Below are 19,221 nucleotides of genomic sequence, written 5' to 3'. Positions count from 1 at the left end.
AATAGTTCAGATTGTTTTCCTATGCAGCACCTATGTATTGCCTCATTTGTATTCATTTTTCTTCTACTCTCTGCCTTCCCCAGCTGTTTGATCTGGTGTACAGGGAGGAGACATTGCTAAATGTGATAAAAAGTGTTACCAGGAATGGCCGTTCAATTATCCTCACTGCAGTGCTTGCTCTCATCCTGGTTTATCTCTTCTCCATCATTGGCTTCCTCTTCCTGAAGGATGACTTTATCATGGAGGTTGACAGGTTGAAAATCAGGACCCCTGCTGCAGGTATTGTTTTTTATATTAAAATTTGCTTCCGATGTATCCCTTTTTCTGTCTGCCTAACCTAACTTTTCATCTAAGGACATCAAATTTCTTTATTTGTGCCTGCATGAGAGCAGAACTGATTCCATATACCTTAGAACTAATTAAATCTCTGTGTAAAATTTAATGTGTATAGGGTTCTTTTAGTCTGGGCTTATTTGTTGAAATGTTAAAATCTAACATATTTGATTTATTATGTTTACTTCACAATCTTGTGATAACGTTAAAAAAAAATCTGTATTTCCTAAGTTAAAAACAGCTCCAAGTGGATTGTATTGGTTCTCATCCCACCTAAAAGCAACTCATTTCTATGTACTATGTACTATGTATTTCAATTTCTATGTACTGTATGAGGCATGTGATCTTAACATGTTCATTAGCTGTATTAATTTCATTGCTTTTTAAGCTTCATCCAGCAGAAATTTATTACAGAATTCACATTTCTACTGATAGGAGCATCTTTTAAATTCAGTGTGTTTTTCAAGATCATCATCGTTAGTGTATAACCCCGGCTTCAGTAAAGTCATTGGGAGATTTGGAACCAGTTTTAAGAAGGCCGGGATTTCAGCTTTCTGGAATGAGAGAGTTTAGCACAGTGAACAGAGAGTTACAAACTTGCTTTGCTAGGAAAGAGCCAGGTCTGGTCAGTTGAGGGCTTTGTGTGTGCTGCCAGGCAGCCTGCTGGGACATGGGCAGGGGAGGAACGACTGGCTGCAGAGAAATGCTTGAGAATAGCTGCTGATTAAATTCCTTGAGGCATGATTCTCCCAAATGCTCAGCTCTTCAGACCTGCACACAAGCACAGAACTGGTGGAACCCAGCTGGGGCTGTGTGCACTCAGTGTTTGCCAGTCTTTCCCTGAAGTTGTTTTTCCAGGATTTAAAGCTCACAAACAAGGCAAAGGTCATTCAAGACTCATGGGCTTGGCATACTTCTGCAGCTGGTTCAAAACCATATTAAAAAAAAAAAAAAAAAAAAAAAAACCTGACAGATTTCTTTAACATACTATGGAATTTTTTAAATTTTTATTTTATTTTTTCTGCCACTGATCATCCATTAGGGGCTAAATTGGCTTATATTTGACTTGCCATTCATTTTTGGGACAGAACTCAGGGCGTGAAGTTTCACTTTGAAAGGTAGTTGTGACCATTTTAATAAAAGAGGCTACACACAGCTCTGGTCTGATCCAGGGCAGCAGCTCCTGTGTGTTTGTGTTGCTTCTGTTGAGTTCTTGGCAGATTTTTGTGGTGTGGGTATGTTCTTGCTGGCTTCATACATTGCCATTTCTGATCAAAAACTCATCAAGAAAATATGCTGACTGCATGTTGATGGAACATTATGCTTCCCAGGACAAGTGCTTTAAATTTTTTCTTTATAAAGTAGCAGAAAAAGTAAGTCAGAGTGCATGTTTTCTGCATTACACATACTGTCTTAGGCTGTTATTTTGTTGTATAGTTTTGCCTTCATTTTTTTTCTCCTTAAACCTTTTTGTATCTCTAATTTGAAATGCAGAAAATTGTTGAAGGTGCACAAGAGAAAATTGGTTTGATAAAATCAAGCTGATGTACACATTTACCACTTTGGGAATGTTAAATTAGTGTTTTACACAAACCCATACATATTTACAAATGAGTACCAAACTGTGTTATAATCCTTGAAAACCCTTAAATATTCTACATTCAGGATAACTGAATGTCAGCTCGGTGTCCTTCTTGTCAGCTTTTGTGAATAATTTATCTAATGGTTTTTAAAACTGACATTATTTTCATATCTGACAGTTGTTTCTTGCTTTGAATATATTTTGTGCTCACCAGAAGCAGCCGCATTTGATGTAGATTCATTAATTTCAGGAGATGAAATGGGAATAGCTGTGATATACAGTAAATATAAAACTGTGTTTTTGTTCATTGTGATTGCTTTGAGCTGTTGAGGCAGAATCTTTCAAGGAGGGAGGAACTGCTGGTGCAATTTGTTCTGTTTTTCCTTCTTAACTCTCCGACCCGGTGCTTCGCTCCTAGGAAATAATGATTTAAAACTTAACATCAATGTAGTGCCTGTCTTTTTGTCAACATCCTGCTTTTTCCACAGGTATTGGTGAAGTTCCCACTACAACCCTGACATCAATGATGGGAGCCTGTGCAAAGGAGAACTGTTCCACGAGCATCCCAGCTCTTAACCCAGGTCAGTACAGAACTTCCTTCAGACCAATGATCACTTAGAGCTGAGGGATCCCTGGAAATGTTCAAGGCCAGGTTGGAAGGGGCTTGGAGCAGCCTAGGATAGTGGAAAATGTCCCTACCCATGGCAGAGGGTTGGAATGAGATGATCTTTGAGGTCTCTTCCAACCCAGACCTGTGGTTCTGTGATTCTCTGATCTGTGTGCTGCTGTTGCAGGGACTTCTGCTGATGTGAGAAGTGACAGTGACTCTTGTGAGTCAGAAGTGCTCAACTTCTGCAAGGCTGGGAGCTTAGTTGGCAGCTTTGCTGTTAATGGGAATGCTTCCCACACCTGATTTCCAAATGCACTGACATTAATTTTGTTATTAAAAGAGCTTGCTGAATCATTATGCTTGAATTGCTTCTTGCCAAGTGACTTAGCAGAGAGAAGCAGCTCCCTGCTTGTCTGCAGCATCCTTACCTGCACGCACTGAGCACTGGTAGGTCCAGTTGGGGCCACAGAAATTCATTTTCATGGCATAGCATATCTGTCAGCAAGCTTCTGTGTATTTTTTCTATATGCATCTGGGCCAAGGGTGTAATGTAGCCAGAAGACCTGAGAACCCTGCTCCAGGCCCACATGTTTGTCTGTCTTTCCCCCTCTTTCCATGGGGCACAGCCTAGTTGAGTGGCTGGTGTTTCAGGGCAGGTCTTTGGTTTGATGTGTTGTGGCCTTTGCAGTGGAGGTGTGTGCACAGTGGATGGTCTGCAGGCTCCAAGTATTTACTGCCACAGTTGCCTGTGGCTGCTGGGGGCTGAAAGTGAGGACATAAACTGTCCCTTACTGTGTGCCAGTATAATGTTGTTTCATAAGCTTTATTCTCCCACTAATTTTTGAGTTTTTAGGATCAAAGCCTTCAGGGAGAGGGCTATAAAAGCAGGCTTTTTCTCCCCAGCTGGTGTGTAAACAGGCCTCATAAACAACATGGGAAGCTGTCTGGCTAGATAGAGAAAACAGTCTAAGAGCTATTGGCAAAGCTGCTGCATTCAAAGAGTAATCAATCAGTCAAAAAGATGCAGTATGGCTTTTGCCAAGCTCTTTAAATGATAGAAATCTCACATTTCTCATTGTTTGGGTACTGCTCCTTTAAAATCAAACCATAATGAAAGAGGGCTGACAAAACATCTAAGTGCACTCTTACTTAATCTTGAAGAGATTTTATTTATCCCGTTCCATTAAATCCCACCAACATTCAGCAAGAGCAGTTTTGCTCACCTTAGCCACCTGGTCAAAAGAATAGTTCTACTTTCTGTCTTTTCTTGGGACAGATTTCCTCTCTGGCAAAAGTGTGAGTGTGGTGGAATGCAAAGGCATGAGATCACCATCCCTGGGAGTGTTCAAAAGCTGTGGGGATGGGGAACTTGGGATGTGGTTTAGTGGAGGACATGGCATGGTTGGGTGAGTGGTTGCATTCTGTCTCAGAGGTCTCTTCCAGCTTTAATGGTGCTATGATTCTGTGAGATTTGGGGAGTTTCACTTTGCAGCACCAGAGAAGTCCACAGCTGTGTGTGGGAGAGAGAAAATGTTCTCAGTGGCATCTCAGTCCCGAGTGAGACAGGAATTACATTGCTTTTCAGATCAGATCACTGCTGATCTTTTCTTCTGACGGCACTCTGCTTCTTCCTTGGGTTTCACTGGTGGAGCCTTGCCCAGTCATTGCTCTTACTGGTGAGGGAGCTGCCTGGGAGGCAGTGTGCTGTGCTCCCCTCTCTGCAGCCTGCTGCTCACTCTGCTCTGGGCTGTCAGCATGAAAATACTTCATTTCATCTGCCTTGGAGTGTCCCTCTCTCCCCTCCAAAGACATTTCCATAGCACTTCAGTCTGTGTCTGGTGAAGTCCCTGATCACTTATAGGACCTTCACATCCCGCAGTACATACCTCCTCATCCTCTGTAGCCCATAAAGATCTGTGCAGGAAAGGTGCACAGATACCTGTTTGTAAAATGGGACATTTCCAAAGAGCCATGCCACTGCCAGGCCTGGTCCTGCTCTGAGCAAGTTCTGCTGGATCCACGTGGGCACAAGTGTGTCTCACCTGATGTGCTCGTGTGGCCCAGGGAGCTGTGGGCCATCAGATCAGGATTTTTGAAGTAAATCTCCTTATTATCCCTCCCCCTGCCCCATGATTAACACTGTGGGGCAGCCAGCCCTTAACCTGTTTTGCCTGTGAATTAAATTTAATCAGAAGACAGCCTGCCTAATGCTGTCCAGACCCTCACAAGCCACTTTCCAGGGTGAAACTGCTTGCAAATAACCACCCCCTGAACCTAAATTAACATTAATATTGGGTTCTTACCTACAGTGCACTCTGCAGATCCACTCCTTTCTTTCAAGTCTGGGCATTGCTGGTGCCTAGAGGGGCTGAGCCTGCACTGTGAATGCTGTTGGGCATTGAGAACAGACAGCTGAGGCAGAGCATGTGCCTGTAGGGGTGCCTGGCTCCCAGCTTGAAGGCAGCTCCACATCTGGGAGTGGAATAGAACAGCAAAAATGATGTCTGTACACTCCCCACAGCCTACATTGCTGCACTAGAGGTTTCTGCCAACTCTGGGCTGTCTGGTTCTCTGGCAAAGATCTTGCAACCTGAGCTTGCTTTTCTGGCAGCTTTTCTGGCTGGGATGCTGATGTTCTGTGTTGCAAGATGTGCAAGGTGATGTAGCTTTTTCTCTGAAGCCTGGCTTGCTCTGAATTAGCATCTCAGTGGACAGGAAGAGTTGGGTGTTAGGGCTGCTGGTAGATAATTCCCTCTTCAATTCTCAGACCAGGATTATCCTCTCTGTTCACCAGAATCTGATCATCTGCTGCTTCCAGCACCTGAGTCTGGTCTTGTGAACAGAGAAAATATTGTAGTTGCCTAAAACAAATAAAAGCTGTGGCTTTTTTGAAGGCTTTTTATTTATTTTGTGGATGGTCTCTTTCTCAAGCAAAGAAAAAAAAAGGATAGAGTATTGTTTGAAAGGAGGGAATAATAGCAGGATACAACAGCAAAGATTAGTTGGTATGAATAACATCACTGTGCTAGTAAAAAAAATCTAGGTATAACAGGATAAAAAAGGTTTCTTATTTCAATCCTTTCAGTTTCAACATTTAAGCAGTTATTTTTAAATCCAGGATTATTTGTGGGAGTAGTGTCTGTAATGACCATATAGTGTAACAGGGAAGTCTGTCCTGATGTCTGCTTTTACTTTTGCTCAAAGCTCCTTCAGTAGGGAGTTGTTTCTCATTTAATTTGCCTGTGGAGCAGAAGCAGTGGTGGCAAAAGCAGCAGACACCAGCGCTGTCCTGCCCATCCCAGCCAGGATACATGCACCACAGTCTGGGAGGCCAAATCCAAAATTAAATTTAAATCCAAATTAGTTGTCTGCAATGTGAGTGCTTGCAGTCAATTCAATTTATCAGAGTCTATCTCAGTGGCCCAGATGTGGTGGTTTGGGGCTGTTAAATATGTGTATCAGTCAGCTCTCCCAGCAGGGTGCTGTTATTTATTAAACTCTGTTCCAATGAGTGCACGGAGCACAGCGAGTGTGGATCGCTGCCTCCCCCCAAGTGAGGGTGTCCCTGAGGGGGAAGGAAGGCAGGAGGGATGGCAGTCACAGCCCTGACCCTTCAGCCAAGGCAGCAGCACACAGGGAACAGCTCAAGCAGGGCTCTTCAAAGGGAGCCTGTGGAAGCAGTGAGTATGTGGTGGGAGGGACTCTGGCCGAGGTGGACCAAGTCCCCCTGGGGTTTGGTGTTCCAGCCCAGCTCCTCTGCACGTTCAAATATCTCCTGTACAATAGTACCCTCTGTGGCTCGGCCAAAACCACACAGCAGCTCTGCAGCACAGATAAGAGCAGGAGCCAAGTTTTCAGGCTGAGGCCAGGGAGAGCCTTTCATTTAATGTCTGTCAGACCTGTGCTTGGGCACGTGTGCTGGTGGAAAGATCACGGACAGATGGCCTCGAACAAAAGCCTGCCCCTCCTTCATGGTTTGAAATGCTAACATGACTTGGCTTCTACATGAGTAGGTAGAGGAATGATTTCACAGGAAGACAATCCTTTTACAAATGTGCTTCTAATTCTCTTTTTATATTGCTTCTTGTCTGTGCTGCATTTTAGGGGGCCACTGGAAAAGCAGTGGGAGGACTGCAAGGAGAAGGGGTGCTCCCACGAGCAGAGATGGTGGCTCTGGGTCATTAACAGCTCTGATGGGAGCCCTGCTTGTAATTTTCTCCATCTCTCTTCAGGCTAAGTGTGCCTGATGTGCCTAAGTATGTCACCAGCAGGGATGTGCACATGGGTGGGGATGATCAATGAGGTTCTGCATGAGAAATACAAGAGGCAGATGTGTCTTGCAGTTGCTTTCTCAAACAGAATTGTGGCTTTGCTTGATGAGTGATTGTTTGATGCTGTGGTTCCTGTTTGCAGGTGAAGAAGAGGAGGATGGAATAGAAAGGACCTGTGACACCCTGCTGATGTGCATTGTGACTGTGTTGAACCAAGGCCTGCGCAATGGTGGTGGTGTGGGAGACGTGCTCAGAAAGCCTTCCAAAGATGTGAGTGTTTTGGCTCAGGAAATGCATTACTCCCTGTGCACCTCATGAATGCCAAAGTCAATTTTTGGAGGTTATAGACAGTGTTTGTATCTAGTCTGATCTCATGTCACACAGTTGACTAATCCATGTGATTTTTAGATCCCAGATGGGATATTAATGGGAAGAGCTAGGCTTAGTGTGATGATGATACTTGAAGAAAGGATTTCTAGGTAGTTGTTTACCACTTCTGGAAAAATGCAGAGTATCATAACCTTCAAAGAACTGCTAAGAAGTCAGCCCTGGGAGGCACATCTGGAGTGCTGTGTCCAGTCCTGGGCTCCTCAGCACAGCAGGGACAGGGAGCTCCTGGACTGGGGCCAGTGGAGCTGCAGAGATGATTCAGGGCCTGGAGCATCTGTGGCAGGGAAAGGCTGAGGGAGCTGGGGCTGTCCAGCCTGGAGAGGAGCCCCAGCTGAGAGGGGCCCTCAGCCCTGGGTGTCCCTGTGTGCAGGGAGGGCTCTGAGCAGGGCCCAGGCTCTGCTCCAGGGCCCAGCAATGGCATCAGAGGAACGGGCAGGGACTGAGGCCAGGAGGTTCCTCCTGGACATTTTAGTTTATATTCAGCATGGCACCTGCCCTGGAATAGGTCCTGTTGTTTACTTGTACTGAACTAGCATAAAGATCAAACCAGAATTTAATCTGTTGTGGCATATTTTCTCCTCCAGAAGTTTCCTCAAAAATGCGGTTCATTTAAGGACTTCTCTTAATATTTGGGTGGTTTCATGCATTTTTATTTAGGTTCCAAAAGAACATTACAAATAAAGGCAATCTAGCAGCACTTTGCTTGATGAGCCACACCATACATGTTATAAATAAATTCAGGATAAAGGATCTCAGCAGGGCTTGCAAGAGTCCAGAGACAGCTCAGATCTGCATGGAAGAGCTCCCTGTGCTGGTTTTAGCAGTCTATATCCTGTCTCACAGACTGGGAGGTTCTGCAGGAGCCAAAATTTATCCCCAGTGGAGTCTGTAAGCACTTACAGACTTTGAAAGTGACCCTTTGAAATTGACCCTTGCCACTTAGCAGCTCTTTAATGCTAATTATATTGACGCACTCCACAAAGGGTAGTGCTATTAGTGCTATTATTCCCATGAATGTGTGGGAATTGGAGCAATTGGGTGACTTCAGGTTTCTATCATGGTGAAGAAAAGGACTTGGGTAGTCCCTCCCTAGTCCTGTGAGTAAGGCTAGCAGAATTTGGCATATGAAAAGAAAGAACTGTAGCTTTGCTGGAGCTAATGTGAAAATGTTGTTTAATATTTTAGATTTGTGCTATTTTTATACCTTATTGCAACCTTGCTATTGCAGGAGCCCTTGTTTGCTGCACGAGTTGTTTATGATCTTCTGTTTTACTTTATTGTCATCATTATTGTTCTCAACCTGATCTTTGGAGTCATCATTGATACATTTGCTGATCTCAGGAGTGAAAAGCAGAAAAAGGAGGAAATACTAAAGACCACCTGTTTTATCTGTGGTAGGTGTTACTGATCTCTTGAGATATTTGAGGGTGAAAGGAGTGAAAATGAACTATTCCTCAATAAATAAACTTGGACCCCAGGTGTGGTTATCTTTTACAAGGAAAGTGTAAAAATTCCAGAGGCTGATTCCAAATTTATTCCCTCTCAGTGGGTGACAGATTTGGTTTGTGAATCAAAAGCCAGCTTTGCTGGGAGGTGGCTTCACAGTCTCCACCCAGACTCCGAGGCAGAAGAGCTGTGTCTCACGCTTGCAGCATCACCACTAATGGAGATGGGGCAGCTGCTGACTCTGTTTCTCAGGGCTTGCTGCAGATGAAAGTGCAGCTTCTGTTTCACAGCACAGGGCATTCCAGAGGGGGAGCATCAGCAAGAGCTGCCCATTTCAGAAGGTGATATGAAGCAGGGAACCAAAGAGTTTGGTGGAAATCATCCCCACACTTATTTTGAAGTGCGCTCACAAAGAGAGACAGACCTTCACTCCCTGGGGGACTTCACAGACACTTGCTTTTTTGTAGGCTGGGTGCTGTTTCCATGGTGGTTGTACTGACAGGGATGAATGCTGTGCAGAGCACTACTTGTCTTTAGTGTCTGTGGACAGGAAATCCAGGGAGGCAAACATTGGTGATTCCTCTCCTTCCTCACTTCTGGTATTCTTCAGAGATCTGAACCATTACAGGGAAAAATAAAAAATAATTCCTATGACTACAGCTCTGTAAAGACTGTGTGACAACAGAGCTGCAGGGACTCACCCTCTCTGCCAGGTTTTAAGCCCACAAACAATCTCACTGAAGCTTAAGTGGGATTCTTTATATGTTTGATGATAAAAGTGTGCATAAATCTTTAGGAGATCAGGGCCTGGACTGCACACTATGTGCTTCCCAGTATACATCTAGAAAGAGCCAGAGCCAACACTTGTAAAACACTTTATGGCCCTCAGCATAGAAGGCTCTGTTAAACTGTAACATATTTATTATATTGTTATTGTTATTAAGAGGAAATACCACAAAAGAGAATAAATGCTGCGTTGAAAGACTTCTGTCAGGAATGCCTTCTGGCCTGGTATTTCTTGCCTGGCAGTTATGGCTTTTAAATTAAGATCTTTCAAATTTATGGTCCTTTAAATTAAGTTAGGTTCCCTTCTCTAACATATTTAACAGATTTGCGTATTTTTATGTTGAAGTTTATATTTTGGCTTTATGTTCTTCTCTTTTTGCAGGACTGGAGAGAGACAAATTTGATAACAAGACCGTTTCGTTTGAGGAGCATATAAAGGCAGAACACAACATGTGGCATTATTTGTACTTTATAGTTCTTGTCAAAGTTAAAGATCCAACTGAATACACTGGCCCAGAGAGCTACGTGGCACAGATGATTGTGGTGAGTCAATTTGGGCAAGTGCTTTATGCAACTGAGAGATGCTCCTTGCAGCTAGGGCAGAGAATATCTTTCGTTTCCTCTCTCTCTGAACAATAGGAGGTATTGATCTGTATTTTTAAAGATCTTTTCACATGTCTTAGTCTGCAACAAAACCCGGCCTTAAACATAATGAAAAAGATGAAGGTGCAGGCCTCAGTCCCCAGTTTGGCATCGGTGCTCTCGTGCTCTGTGGGTTCTGCTGCCTCATTAGGCAGAGCTGGGGCAGGAGAGCATGCATCATAACATCTGCTGCTGCTCCAGCTTTGTCCAGTGTCTCTGGGCTGCTGTCCAGAAAAATATCATCTCCTGCTGCACACTGAAACACGGGGTCAGTGCTCAGGGCTGGTGCTTCTCTCCTATGGCTGCTCTGAACAAGCTAGTGAAAAAACCAAACAGAGCAGCCACAGGGATTTGAAGAGCCACAGAAACTGCCTTGTGGAGCAGGGAGAGTACTTGGATTCCGAGAGGGAAATGTGATGATGCTGGGCCAGAGAGGTGTTCCATTACAGTTTGTTTGCAGCCCGCTGTCAAAGAGGGTTCGTTCTGCTCAGTGACAGGAGTGGATTATCAAGGCTGCCTGGCTTTGGGCTTCATTTTTGAGGAATTCTGCCTGCCTGCTGGGCTATTCTGATGCAGCATTTTCTTCCTGTGGACTTGCTGGCAGGTATTGCAGTGCTCAGGGCTGTGCCAGGCTCTGTGGTTGCAGAGCTGGCATATGTCTGAATCCCGGAGGAGGCTGTAACCAACGCGCATCAGGCTTCGCTGTTTCTGCACTTCTGCAGCCACATTTCTTATCAAGACTGTCTCCCTGCTATCCCTCATCAAGCCTTTGGCTGGACATAGTACCCAGCCTCATTACTGAGGTGCTGGGTGGCCTTTTACTCCCCAGTTTAGCCAAGGGGAAGATTCTTCTCCTTTCACTTCAGCTGTCAGGTCAGGCGCCAGGTTTCAATCGATCCCAGCTCCTTTCTGCCTTGACAGTGCAGAAAGCTGGGTTATTTATTCTGCCTTCAGATGGGTGTCCAGGATAGCTGGGCTGACTCACCTTTCTCACTCTATTGAGAGCCCAAATGGTTAGTTTAGACAAGATACCTAATTGGGAGCAGGCTAAAATTAGAGCTGACTGCCATGCTCTGTGCAGGCTTATGCAGGGCTTACCTGGAAGAACTCACATTAGTGGAAATGGTGGTGTTTAGACAGGAGTGTATGCTTGATTGCTGCAGTTAAATTGAGCTTTTGTAAGTGCTATTGCCACTAGAAGGGAAGGTGCTGTGGCAGGTGAGGGAAATCAGTGTTCAGGTGCAGAGGAACAGCCTATTTCCTTCAATTTTGAACCATCAGTCTCATTGCCCAGCTCAGAGTGTTTATGCTATAGGCAGTGATGGATCTGCACTTCTGCAGTTTGGTAGGTGAGGTAGAAAACCTAAAACAAATCCTTGTACACTCTGTTGCATTACAAGAAATTATTCATAGTGGCAAGTTGTCCTGTTACCCGTGGAAATATTTTAGCTTATGTCAGAAATACATTTTAATTTCTGGAACCAGACTCTGGGGCCTGTCTCACTTGTTCATTCCTCCTCTTCCTCTCCCTGCAATATTTGTAGGGTTTTAAAAGTTTGTGGTATGTATGTTAAGTATTAATGTTTAATTCCAAGAGATGCATTAATATTCATAATAAGTATATTCATCCTGTGGCAGCAGTGGTTTGACTTTTCTGATGTGCAATTCACTAATGTATTTTACTTCTGCATTAATGGCTGGAACTCCTTTTTGAATATCTAAAACAGAAAAGCACCAAAAACTCACGTGACCCCAAGCACTGCACTGATTTCTCAAAGCCCCTGTTCCTCCAAGGCAGAAGGCTGGTAGTTTAAGTGGTTAGCAGTAATCCAGATTGTGGGATTATTAAATTCTCTTTTTCCAGTTAAAGGTTATTTTGGATGCTGGAGAGGTACCTATGGATCAAGAAATGTAAAGCTTACATGGGATGAAAGTATAAAGGGCAGAGTGGGAGAAAAAAGAGAAATAAATGGTTGTACAAACTACAAGTGTCTGATATGGGATTAGTAGTTGTGTCTTTGTGTAGTTTAAATTCCTAGTATGAAATCCAGGGAAGATGTGCTGCATAGCAAAAGCAATTGGAACTTCTTAAGTGAACAAAAAAAGGACACTTTCTCTTGGAGCCATAGAATTTACTGTGTGTCACATGCATCAAGGAATACTAAGAAATTAAAGAAAATAATCTGACTGCAGATATTTGACTGGAGGAAGAGATTTTAAAACTTTGCTTAGGACCAAAAGAAGAGTCACAAGAAAAACTCTCAGAGGCAGTTTTGCAGCTGTCAGACATATGAGCTGCTTAGCAAATGTGTTTGGAGTGTCCCTAACACAGCCTGATAATAATGAATTACACCACAGGCACGTGAGATGTGCTGCATTCCATGCACTAATTAAGCCTGAGCATGGCCTTTGTCATGAGGACAGATAAGCTGATTGAGACTCTGTGACAGCCTGTGTGACCATCCTTGTGATGCTGGGAGAGGTGACCAAATCCCAGGTGGGACAGCACATCCTGGTTAGGATCTGGCAGAAAAGAGACTTGAAATTAACTTTTCACAAGGGACCTGCCAATGGAATTGGCTCATTGATGAAAAAGGCTTGTTGGGTTTGTATGGGATTGCAGGAAATATTTATAAATATGGGTGGTTGGGATAGCAGGGCAGTCTCAGGACCTCTTTGAAAAGGACAAGGTGGAATGAGATTTTATATTTCATACTATACAGAATATGGCTGAAAAAACTCTGTGAATCATCCTCCTGGAAGAGCTCTCTTCATTGTAATTGTTTTTGTTATGATCAGGAATACCTTCTGTGGCTGCTTCTGTAGCTTTAATGGATTCTGTGGAATTTAATGGAATTCTGTGTTTTCACAGCCAAATCACTTAAGGAGAAATCATACACAAATCCAGTCTTCAAGTCCTTCAATACACATAGGTCAAAATTTTGGAATATGCTGCAGTAACTTTAACAGAAAGTAGAGTTTAGCTCCAAGTATCATCCTCGCTGTCCCTACAACTGCAGTAAGAAACCAGTTATCATTTGCATTTGCCTACCCCTGTCTTACAAAATATTGCAAAAAGTAACATTGGAATAATGATCAATATTAACTAAGCACCAGGAAAAGCATCTACAATTTCTGATAGTCCTTTTCTCTATTGCCCACCCTTGTCAGAGCCCAAAACTATGACTGTCTACTTTGTATCATTGGTCCAGCAAACAGTGCAGCATCTGGTTGGAAAGGTTTGCTGATAGCACAACAGACAAAAAAACCAGGAAGTCTGTTCCTTGTTTTGGAATGCTATTTGAAAGGCTGGATGCCAGAATGATGGGAATTATTTACACATCATTGATCACCTCTCCAGTTTTTCAGTCAAGAAGGGGAAAGAAATGTGTGGGTGATGCTGTACACACCCCTCACTCAAATGCAAGATTCTTGCAGACTTCTAAGTTCACTTGTATTTCTGTTCCAGGGGTGGTTTGCTCCAAGGTATTCCCATTATCTGGCATGTCTCTGGCCTCAGATGACCTTGGGGTAGAGCACTTCTTTTGCTTTCTTGCTCTGGAGTGTGGACATTGTCTCTGCAAACTCCTGATGTTCCCTGTGATTTTGGTTTTCCCAGAAGCTCTGTGTTTGCTTCAGTGCTTAGCATACTGCTCTGAGCAGTGATTGAAGTAGTCAGGACCTATGCAGCCTTCATAAAGTAAGGTATTAATTTTTCTGGGATTTTTCTTTTTAGAAAAAAGCATGAAGCATAAAATGTATTCTAAAGCAAAACACACTTTATACACCTCGAGCTTCATGGAGATGTTGGTGGGAATAAAGCACTTCAGCTCTTCCAGTGCTGCCCTTTCTTCTTGCACACTATCTTTTATCAGCTTTTGGGTAAAATATTAATGAATATTAAAGCAGGGCAGTAGGTTTTATTATCTGTTTGCTCTCCAGGCCTCTTTTATGAAGTCAGACAGGTATTATACAATATCTGAAGAGACAGAAACTTTGAAAAGCTGGCTGGATGCCTTGTGTTTGCACTGAAAACCTGCATGAGTGATTCCCCTATTGAATTTTCATTCCTGTAGAAAAACCCTGTTTATCTGACCCATTTGACCAGAAACAGCATCCCTAGCAAAGCCAGAGATGCACATAACTTGTATTACATTGATACAGCAATCTTTGAATGTTCCCTGTGTCCATTTGTCAGAGGAGACAGTTTAATGTGATAACTGGAACAATGAAGGTTAATGTCCAAACTTTTATACTTCTCTTTTCAGAGGTGTAATTTGTACACACATATTTCACCCAAGCCTTGGTAGCTGTAAATAGATATATGGAGGTTAAAAAAAAAAAAGGACATGATTAGTTACTGAAGTTTTTGTAGCTCAACAGAGATATGAATTAGCCTATGATTTGTACCTCCATTCATTTGCAAAAATAAAAGGCTATTGGCTTAGCAATTAAATTAGTTATTTTTCCCTTTGAAAGAATGAAAGACTTCAGCAAATGAAGCCCTGGAACTTCCATTCTCACGTGCTCTGTCCACAGTTCTTAGCAAGTTTCGTAATGGCTTTTATCAGCATTAGTGCTACCTGTCATAACTACATAATTACAGCACCTAATTATATTATTACTTATTTACCCTAGTTATGTAATTGGATGTAATTGTGCAATTATGTAACTCCTCAGTCAGCTGAAAAATGCTCTAAAACCAGCCTATGCTCCTAAGAGTAAAGGATACTGCGGTGAATTGGACGTCTCTCTAAAGCAAGGCAATCTTTGCTGGGAAATTACAGGTTCTTTTCTCCATTATGGTCATTGGGACCATGAACCTTTTATTCCCATCAATGTGGCAGGGAGGAAGCAGTACAGATTGGTTGAGCAACACCAGCCTGAAATTCTGAACAATTGTCTTCTGATTCAGTTCTTTTAAAAGCACTTATGGCACACAGCAATGACCTGGCATTGGCAAAATATTTTAACTGTTTTATTTTAAATATTTTGAAGGTGTCAGCTTTTTTCCATTATTATTTTTCTTTTAAATTGTTGAATAAAATAAGTATTTAGGCATGTCACGAGGAAAAATGCATTCCCCTTTTGAAACATTCTGATTGTTTTGTTTGCTGTTTTTAAATACTGAAGTTTTGAAAATTCAGCTGAATGTAGTGCTTCTTTGAGCTGGTGTTGTTGTTTCTGTTCTTCCTATCTCCAGCCTCATGGTTTTTCTATTTCTCCAGCCTTCTTTTTCTATTAGATACCCAGAAGTGGGTGTTAGATTGAAAAGCATTGCTGGGAATAATGCCAAATGAGCCATTGAGAAGCCTCACAATAGTTGTCACTCTGCCCATGCTGTGTGCTGGGCAGCGCCAGCCCTTTTCCCTGGGCACCCTCCTCTCTTTTTGCTCTGCCTTTGCCGTGTTCCCGCCTCGGGAGGGGAGGTGTGATGTGAGCCATGGCAGCTCCTGCCTGCTCCCAGGGGTCAGGTCGTGGCCAGAGCTGCTCCATGAGGCTGTGACCCCCGGTACAGGAGCAGGGAGAGGGGACAGGCTCCCTCCTGGAGCCAGAGCTGCTGGCGTGCAGCCCCTGGCACACCTTGCAAAGGGGATTTTTTTCTTCTTAGCCAACGCCAGCAGACGTAGCCGAGTGTCAAAACAGCCAAGGTGTGAGCCAAGGGCACCTACAGAGCCCAACAGCTGTGGGTCAGGAGGCTGCCTGCCTGGCCCCTCACACCTTGGGGGAGGTTGCTCCAGGGTTACTCAGTGAGCAAAAGGCATTTCACCGATGCCAGGCCCTGGTGTGCTCCCCTGGTGTCTGACAGAGTCAGTGGCCATCCCCCAGCAGGCCACGTGGAGCTTCTAGGGGAGGCAGCTCCAAGGGAAATTCAGGCAGGAGAGGTGGAGACAGTGAAAAAGCACTGTACAGAAAGGGGAAGGCATGCTGACAGCACGGGGGTTTGTGGAACAAGCTGTTCTTTACTGCTGTCGATTTTTGTCAAAGAGTGTAATAAAATTATATGTACTAAGAGGGCTGTTGACCTCTGCTCTTAAAATAAAGCTTCTTTGCAGAAGGAAAAAAAAAGTTCTGACATCCAAAATTCTTCTATTGTGTTATCCATCACTCTTTTGAATTTTGGAGGTAAAAGTTTTCTCTGCTAGTTCTGTAGATATTCTTATTACATCCAAGGATCATGAAACACTGTATGGGTAGAGAGAATGACCTAAAGTAGAGAAATGTCAACCCAAGGTAGCATGAATGCTGCAGAAGGGGCAGTTGGGATCTCTCACTCTGTGTGCTTCTCACATGCACTTTGGTGATTCATCCCAGACAATTCCAGGAGTTTCCTCCCCCAGATGTCCACCAGACCCTTCTGCTGCAGCAAGAGCAGAGGGGGGAGGACCAGGGATGTTTTTGTTCACTCCTGAGCTGCTGCAGTTCACAGCCCAGAGTACTGATGTGAAAATTGATGGCCACTGAAATGACGCCAGTCTGAGCCGCACTGGTTGAGGAGAGGACACAGCTCTGGTTCTGCTGCCTCTGGATAGGTGGGATAATGTCAGCAGGGAGAAAGGGCACCAGCTGTTTGGAGTGACCCCTTCAGCTGCTGCAGCTGCATCTGCCAGGGACGGTGAGCTGCTGCTCCTAAACTGGTTCACTATAAATGAACTCTGTTTTTAAGGCTTCTTCTTTATCATTAATTCCAGTTCAGCATGAACTTTCTGATCTGGCAACTCACAGGCTTGAAAATCCTTACAGGACTCATGCACACAAATGTTGTGCTGGAGTGGGGCATGGAGTTTATAGCTTTTGGGAAGTTAATAATGCTCCCATTGTTAGGGCTGGGTTATTTTACTTTTTAAGACTGGCTTTGCTCCAAAAACTAGCAGATGTTATCGAAGGCAAACTTGCAAGGGTGAGATGTATGTGCATATCATTAAACAATGCAACTTTTTCTTAATTACTTTTAAAAGGCTGATACGATGCATGTCACGTTATGAGTAATTACTTACCATGGCAGTGACACCAAGAGCACAAAAGCCAGCTGCTAAATAAGACTTGAGGTCTCTGAGAAGGGCTCATTTCCTAGGAAATGCAGTGTTGGTTTTGTCTGCAGTTGGGTTTTCATAAAATAAGCAATTAAAGAAATACACCTAAACAGATGATTTACAGCTCCCATTTCTCTGTCCTTCTTCTGCATCAAGGCCTGCCCCAAATCCACAGAGGAGCTCAGAGTTGATCACTATTGAGTGATACAGTCACTAAAACAGAGCCGCCCTCAGATATCCAAGTATTAGCCAGGTTTTACATGGACAGAATAAATTGAGGCACTGATCTTTCTGCTTCTAGGTATTGAATTATTTTTCTATTGTTGCTTTTCTTGTTCCTCAAAAATAATTCTCATTTCTGTGGGAAGACCACTGCTATTTTTGCTTCTCTGTACAATTTTGCCTCCACGCTATTATCTCATTAAAGTGCTGAACACCTCCCTCTCCACTTCATAAAATGAGCAATCACAGTAACATGCCTAATTAGCTGCTTTCTTGCTCATTTGTGTTTCTCAAAGCATGAAAAGTTAACATCACGTGAGGACTTTGCATCTTTGCACAAAGCTCCTATTCTTCAAGAGAGCTGAGCATCTTCTTTTCTACTTGAAGGGTTCTGCATCTTCCAGCAATGGGCTCTTTGGCCTGCCATAAATAATTTAGTTGGCCTGCTTGGCTCAGTGATGCATGAGACTTGGGTAAATAAAGGGAAAGGTGGGCTTCATTTGGCACCTCCTTGCAAAAGCTTGAGGTTTCAGTGGGTTTATGTTTATACACATCCTTTTCAGACAGGCAGAATTCATTATCCTGCTGCTGCTTGAACAGGAAGCCATGGATCTGATCCTGCCTCCTTAGAAATGATGTCATTAGCTGGAGCAGGAGAGAGCTTGGTATCCAGGGCAGGTGCTGCAGCACAGGCAGGTTTGCTGTGTGCAGTGAGGGGATGGTGATGATCCCCCATCTGACTCGGGGAGGGACTGGCCATGCCACAGAACCCTTGTCTCTGCTCAGCCCCTCACATTCTTGTTAACTTCTAAATCACCAAGACAATCCTGTCCATTTCCTTCTTTCCTTTAAAATCACTTCTGTGAACACAGCTGTGATGTAATTTCAAGTTACAGAGCAGAGCATAAATCTCCTCAAAAGTATATTCATTGATATTTGAGGGCTTTTCCCCCCTGAGATTCAGAATCAGCAGTTTGATGCTGCCCAGACCTAGTCTTTTTGACCCCTGTGATACTGTGGCTCACTTGTAAGCTTAGCTTGATTTCCTCTGTAATTTCAAGACTTGGCCACCTGTCTGTTTAGGCTTCAAAGATTTTGCTACAAAGATGAGTTCCGCCTTGACAATACAGTGTAGTCACAGCCTCCTTGTCCTCCTTCCAACTTCTACTTGTTCAATTTGCAAATTAAAATAAATGAGCTGAGTTGGGTTCCTGTTTGTTTGCTTGCTGCTGGCCTTAAAAACTCGAGGAGGGCTCTGGACCCGAGGCTGTGTTCCTTGCAGCTTGCACATCCCAGGAGCAGGGAGGGAGGGGTTCCAGCTGGAGCGCGCCGAGCAGCGCTGCTGGCAGGACACGGGCTGCAGCTCCCTGCTGGAATCTGCTCCTGCCTCCACCTGCCAGACACTGGAGCTGTTCACTTTCCAGGCAGCCTGCAAAAGCCATCTTTTATCCCTTTGTTAAAGAAGCCTGTGGCTTGAGATGGATCTGTGTGTGGGCAGACCTTTAGTCTGTGATTCCAAGTGATGGAAAGCCTCTCCAAGCACCACATAGGCACCTACTGTTGCACTTAAAATCCTGGCAGTGACAGAGCCCTGCTTCTCCTGGGACTGGCTGCACAGGGCTTTGCCAGTGAAAGCTGGACCTTCACTGGGATCACTGCTAGTGATAAGAAGCTGAACCCCAGAGGAATAGTGTGATGAGCAGATCCTGAAACGTGTCCACTGAATTAATTTGATATTGCTCGATGGGAGAGGCAACAGACACAAAACACTTCAGTGCTGTTTGAGAATATTATTGCAACATTTGAAAACAATTATTGCTCTTTGTATTACAGTGGTACTAAGCCTCTGGCTGCTTGAATGGGAAAGAGACTGAAAAATTGTCTACAGCCAAGACAGATAACTGC

General features: G+C 43.8%; 1 protein-coding gene across 1 annotated transcript in view; it reads left to right on the top strand.

Annotated features, from left to right (window-relative positions):
• Positions 1 to 19,221, top strand: part of ITPR2 (inositol 1,4,5-trisphosphate receptor type 2) — a 241,951-nt gene that overhangs the window by 209,961 nt on the left and 12,769 nt on the right. The window contains exons 51-55 of the mRNA XM_058022044.1: positions 84 to 279; positions 2,404 to 2,496; positions 6,939 to 7,066; positions 8,415 to 8,580; positions 9,801 to 9,961. Coding sequence (XP_057878027.1) covers positions 84 to 279; positions 2,404 to 2,496; positions 6,939 to 7,066; positions 8,415 to 8,580; positions 9,801 to 9,961 — 744 coding nt within the window. The remainder of the gene's footprint in view (positions 1 to 83; positions 280 to 2,403; positions 2,497 to 6,938; positions 7,067 to 8,414; positions 8,581 to 9,800; positions 9,962 to 19,221) is intronic.

The sequence above is a fragment of the Melospiza georgiana genome, chromosome 4 (genome assembly GCF_028018845.1).
Source record: "Melospiza georgiana isolate bMelGeo1 chromosome 4, bMelGeo1.pri, whole genome shotgun sequence".
NCBI lineage: Eukaryota > Metazoa > Chordata > Aves > Passeriformes > Passerellidae > Melospiza > Melospiza georgiana.
This window is presented reverse-complemented; position numbering and strand designations above follow the sequence as displayed.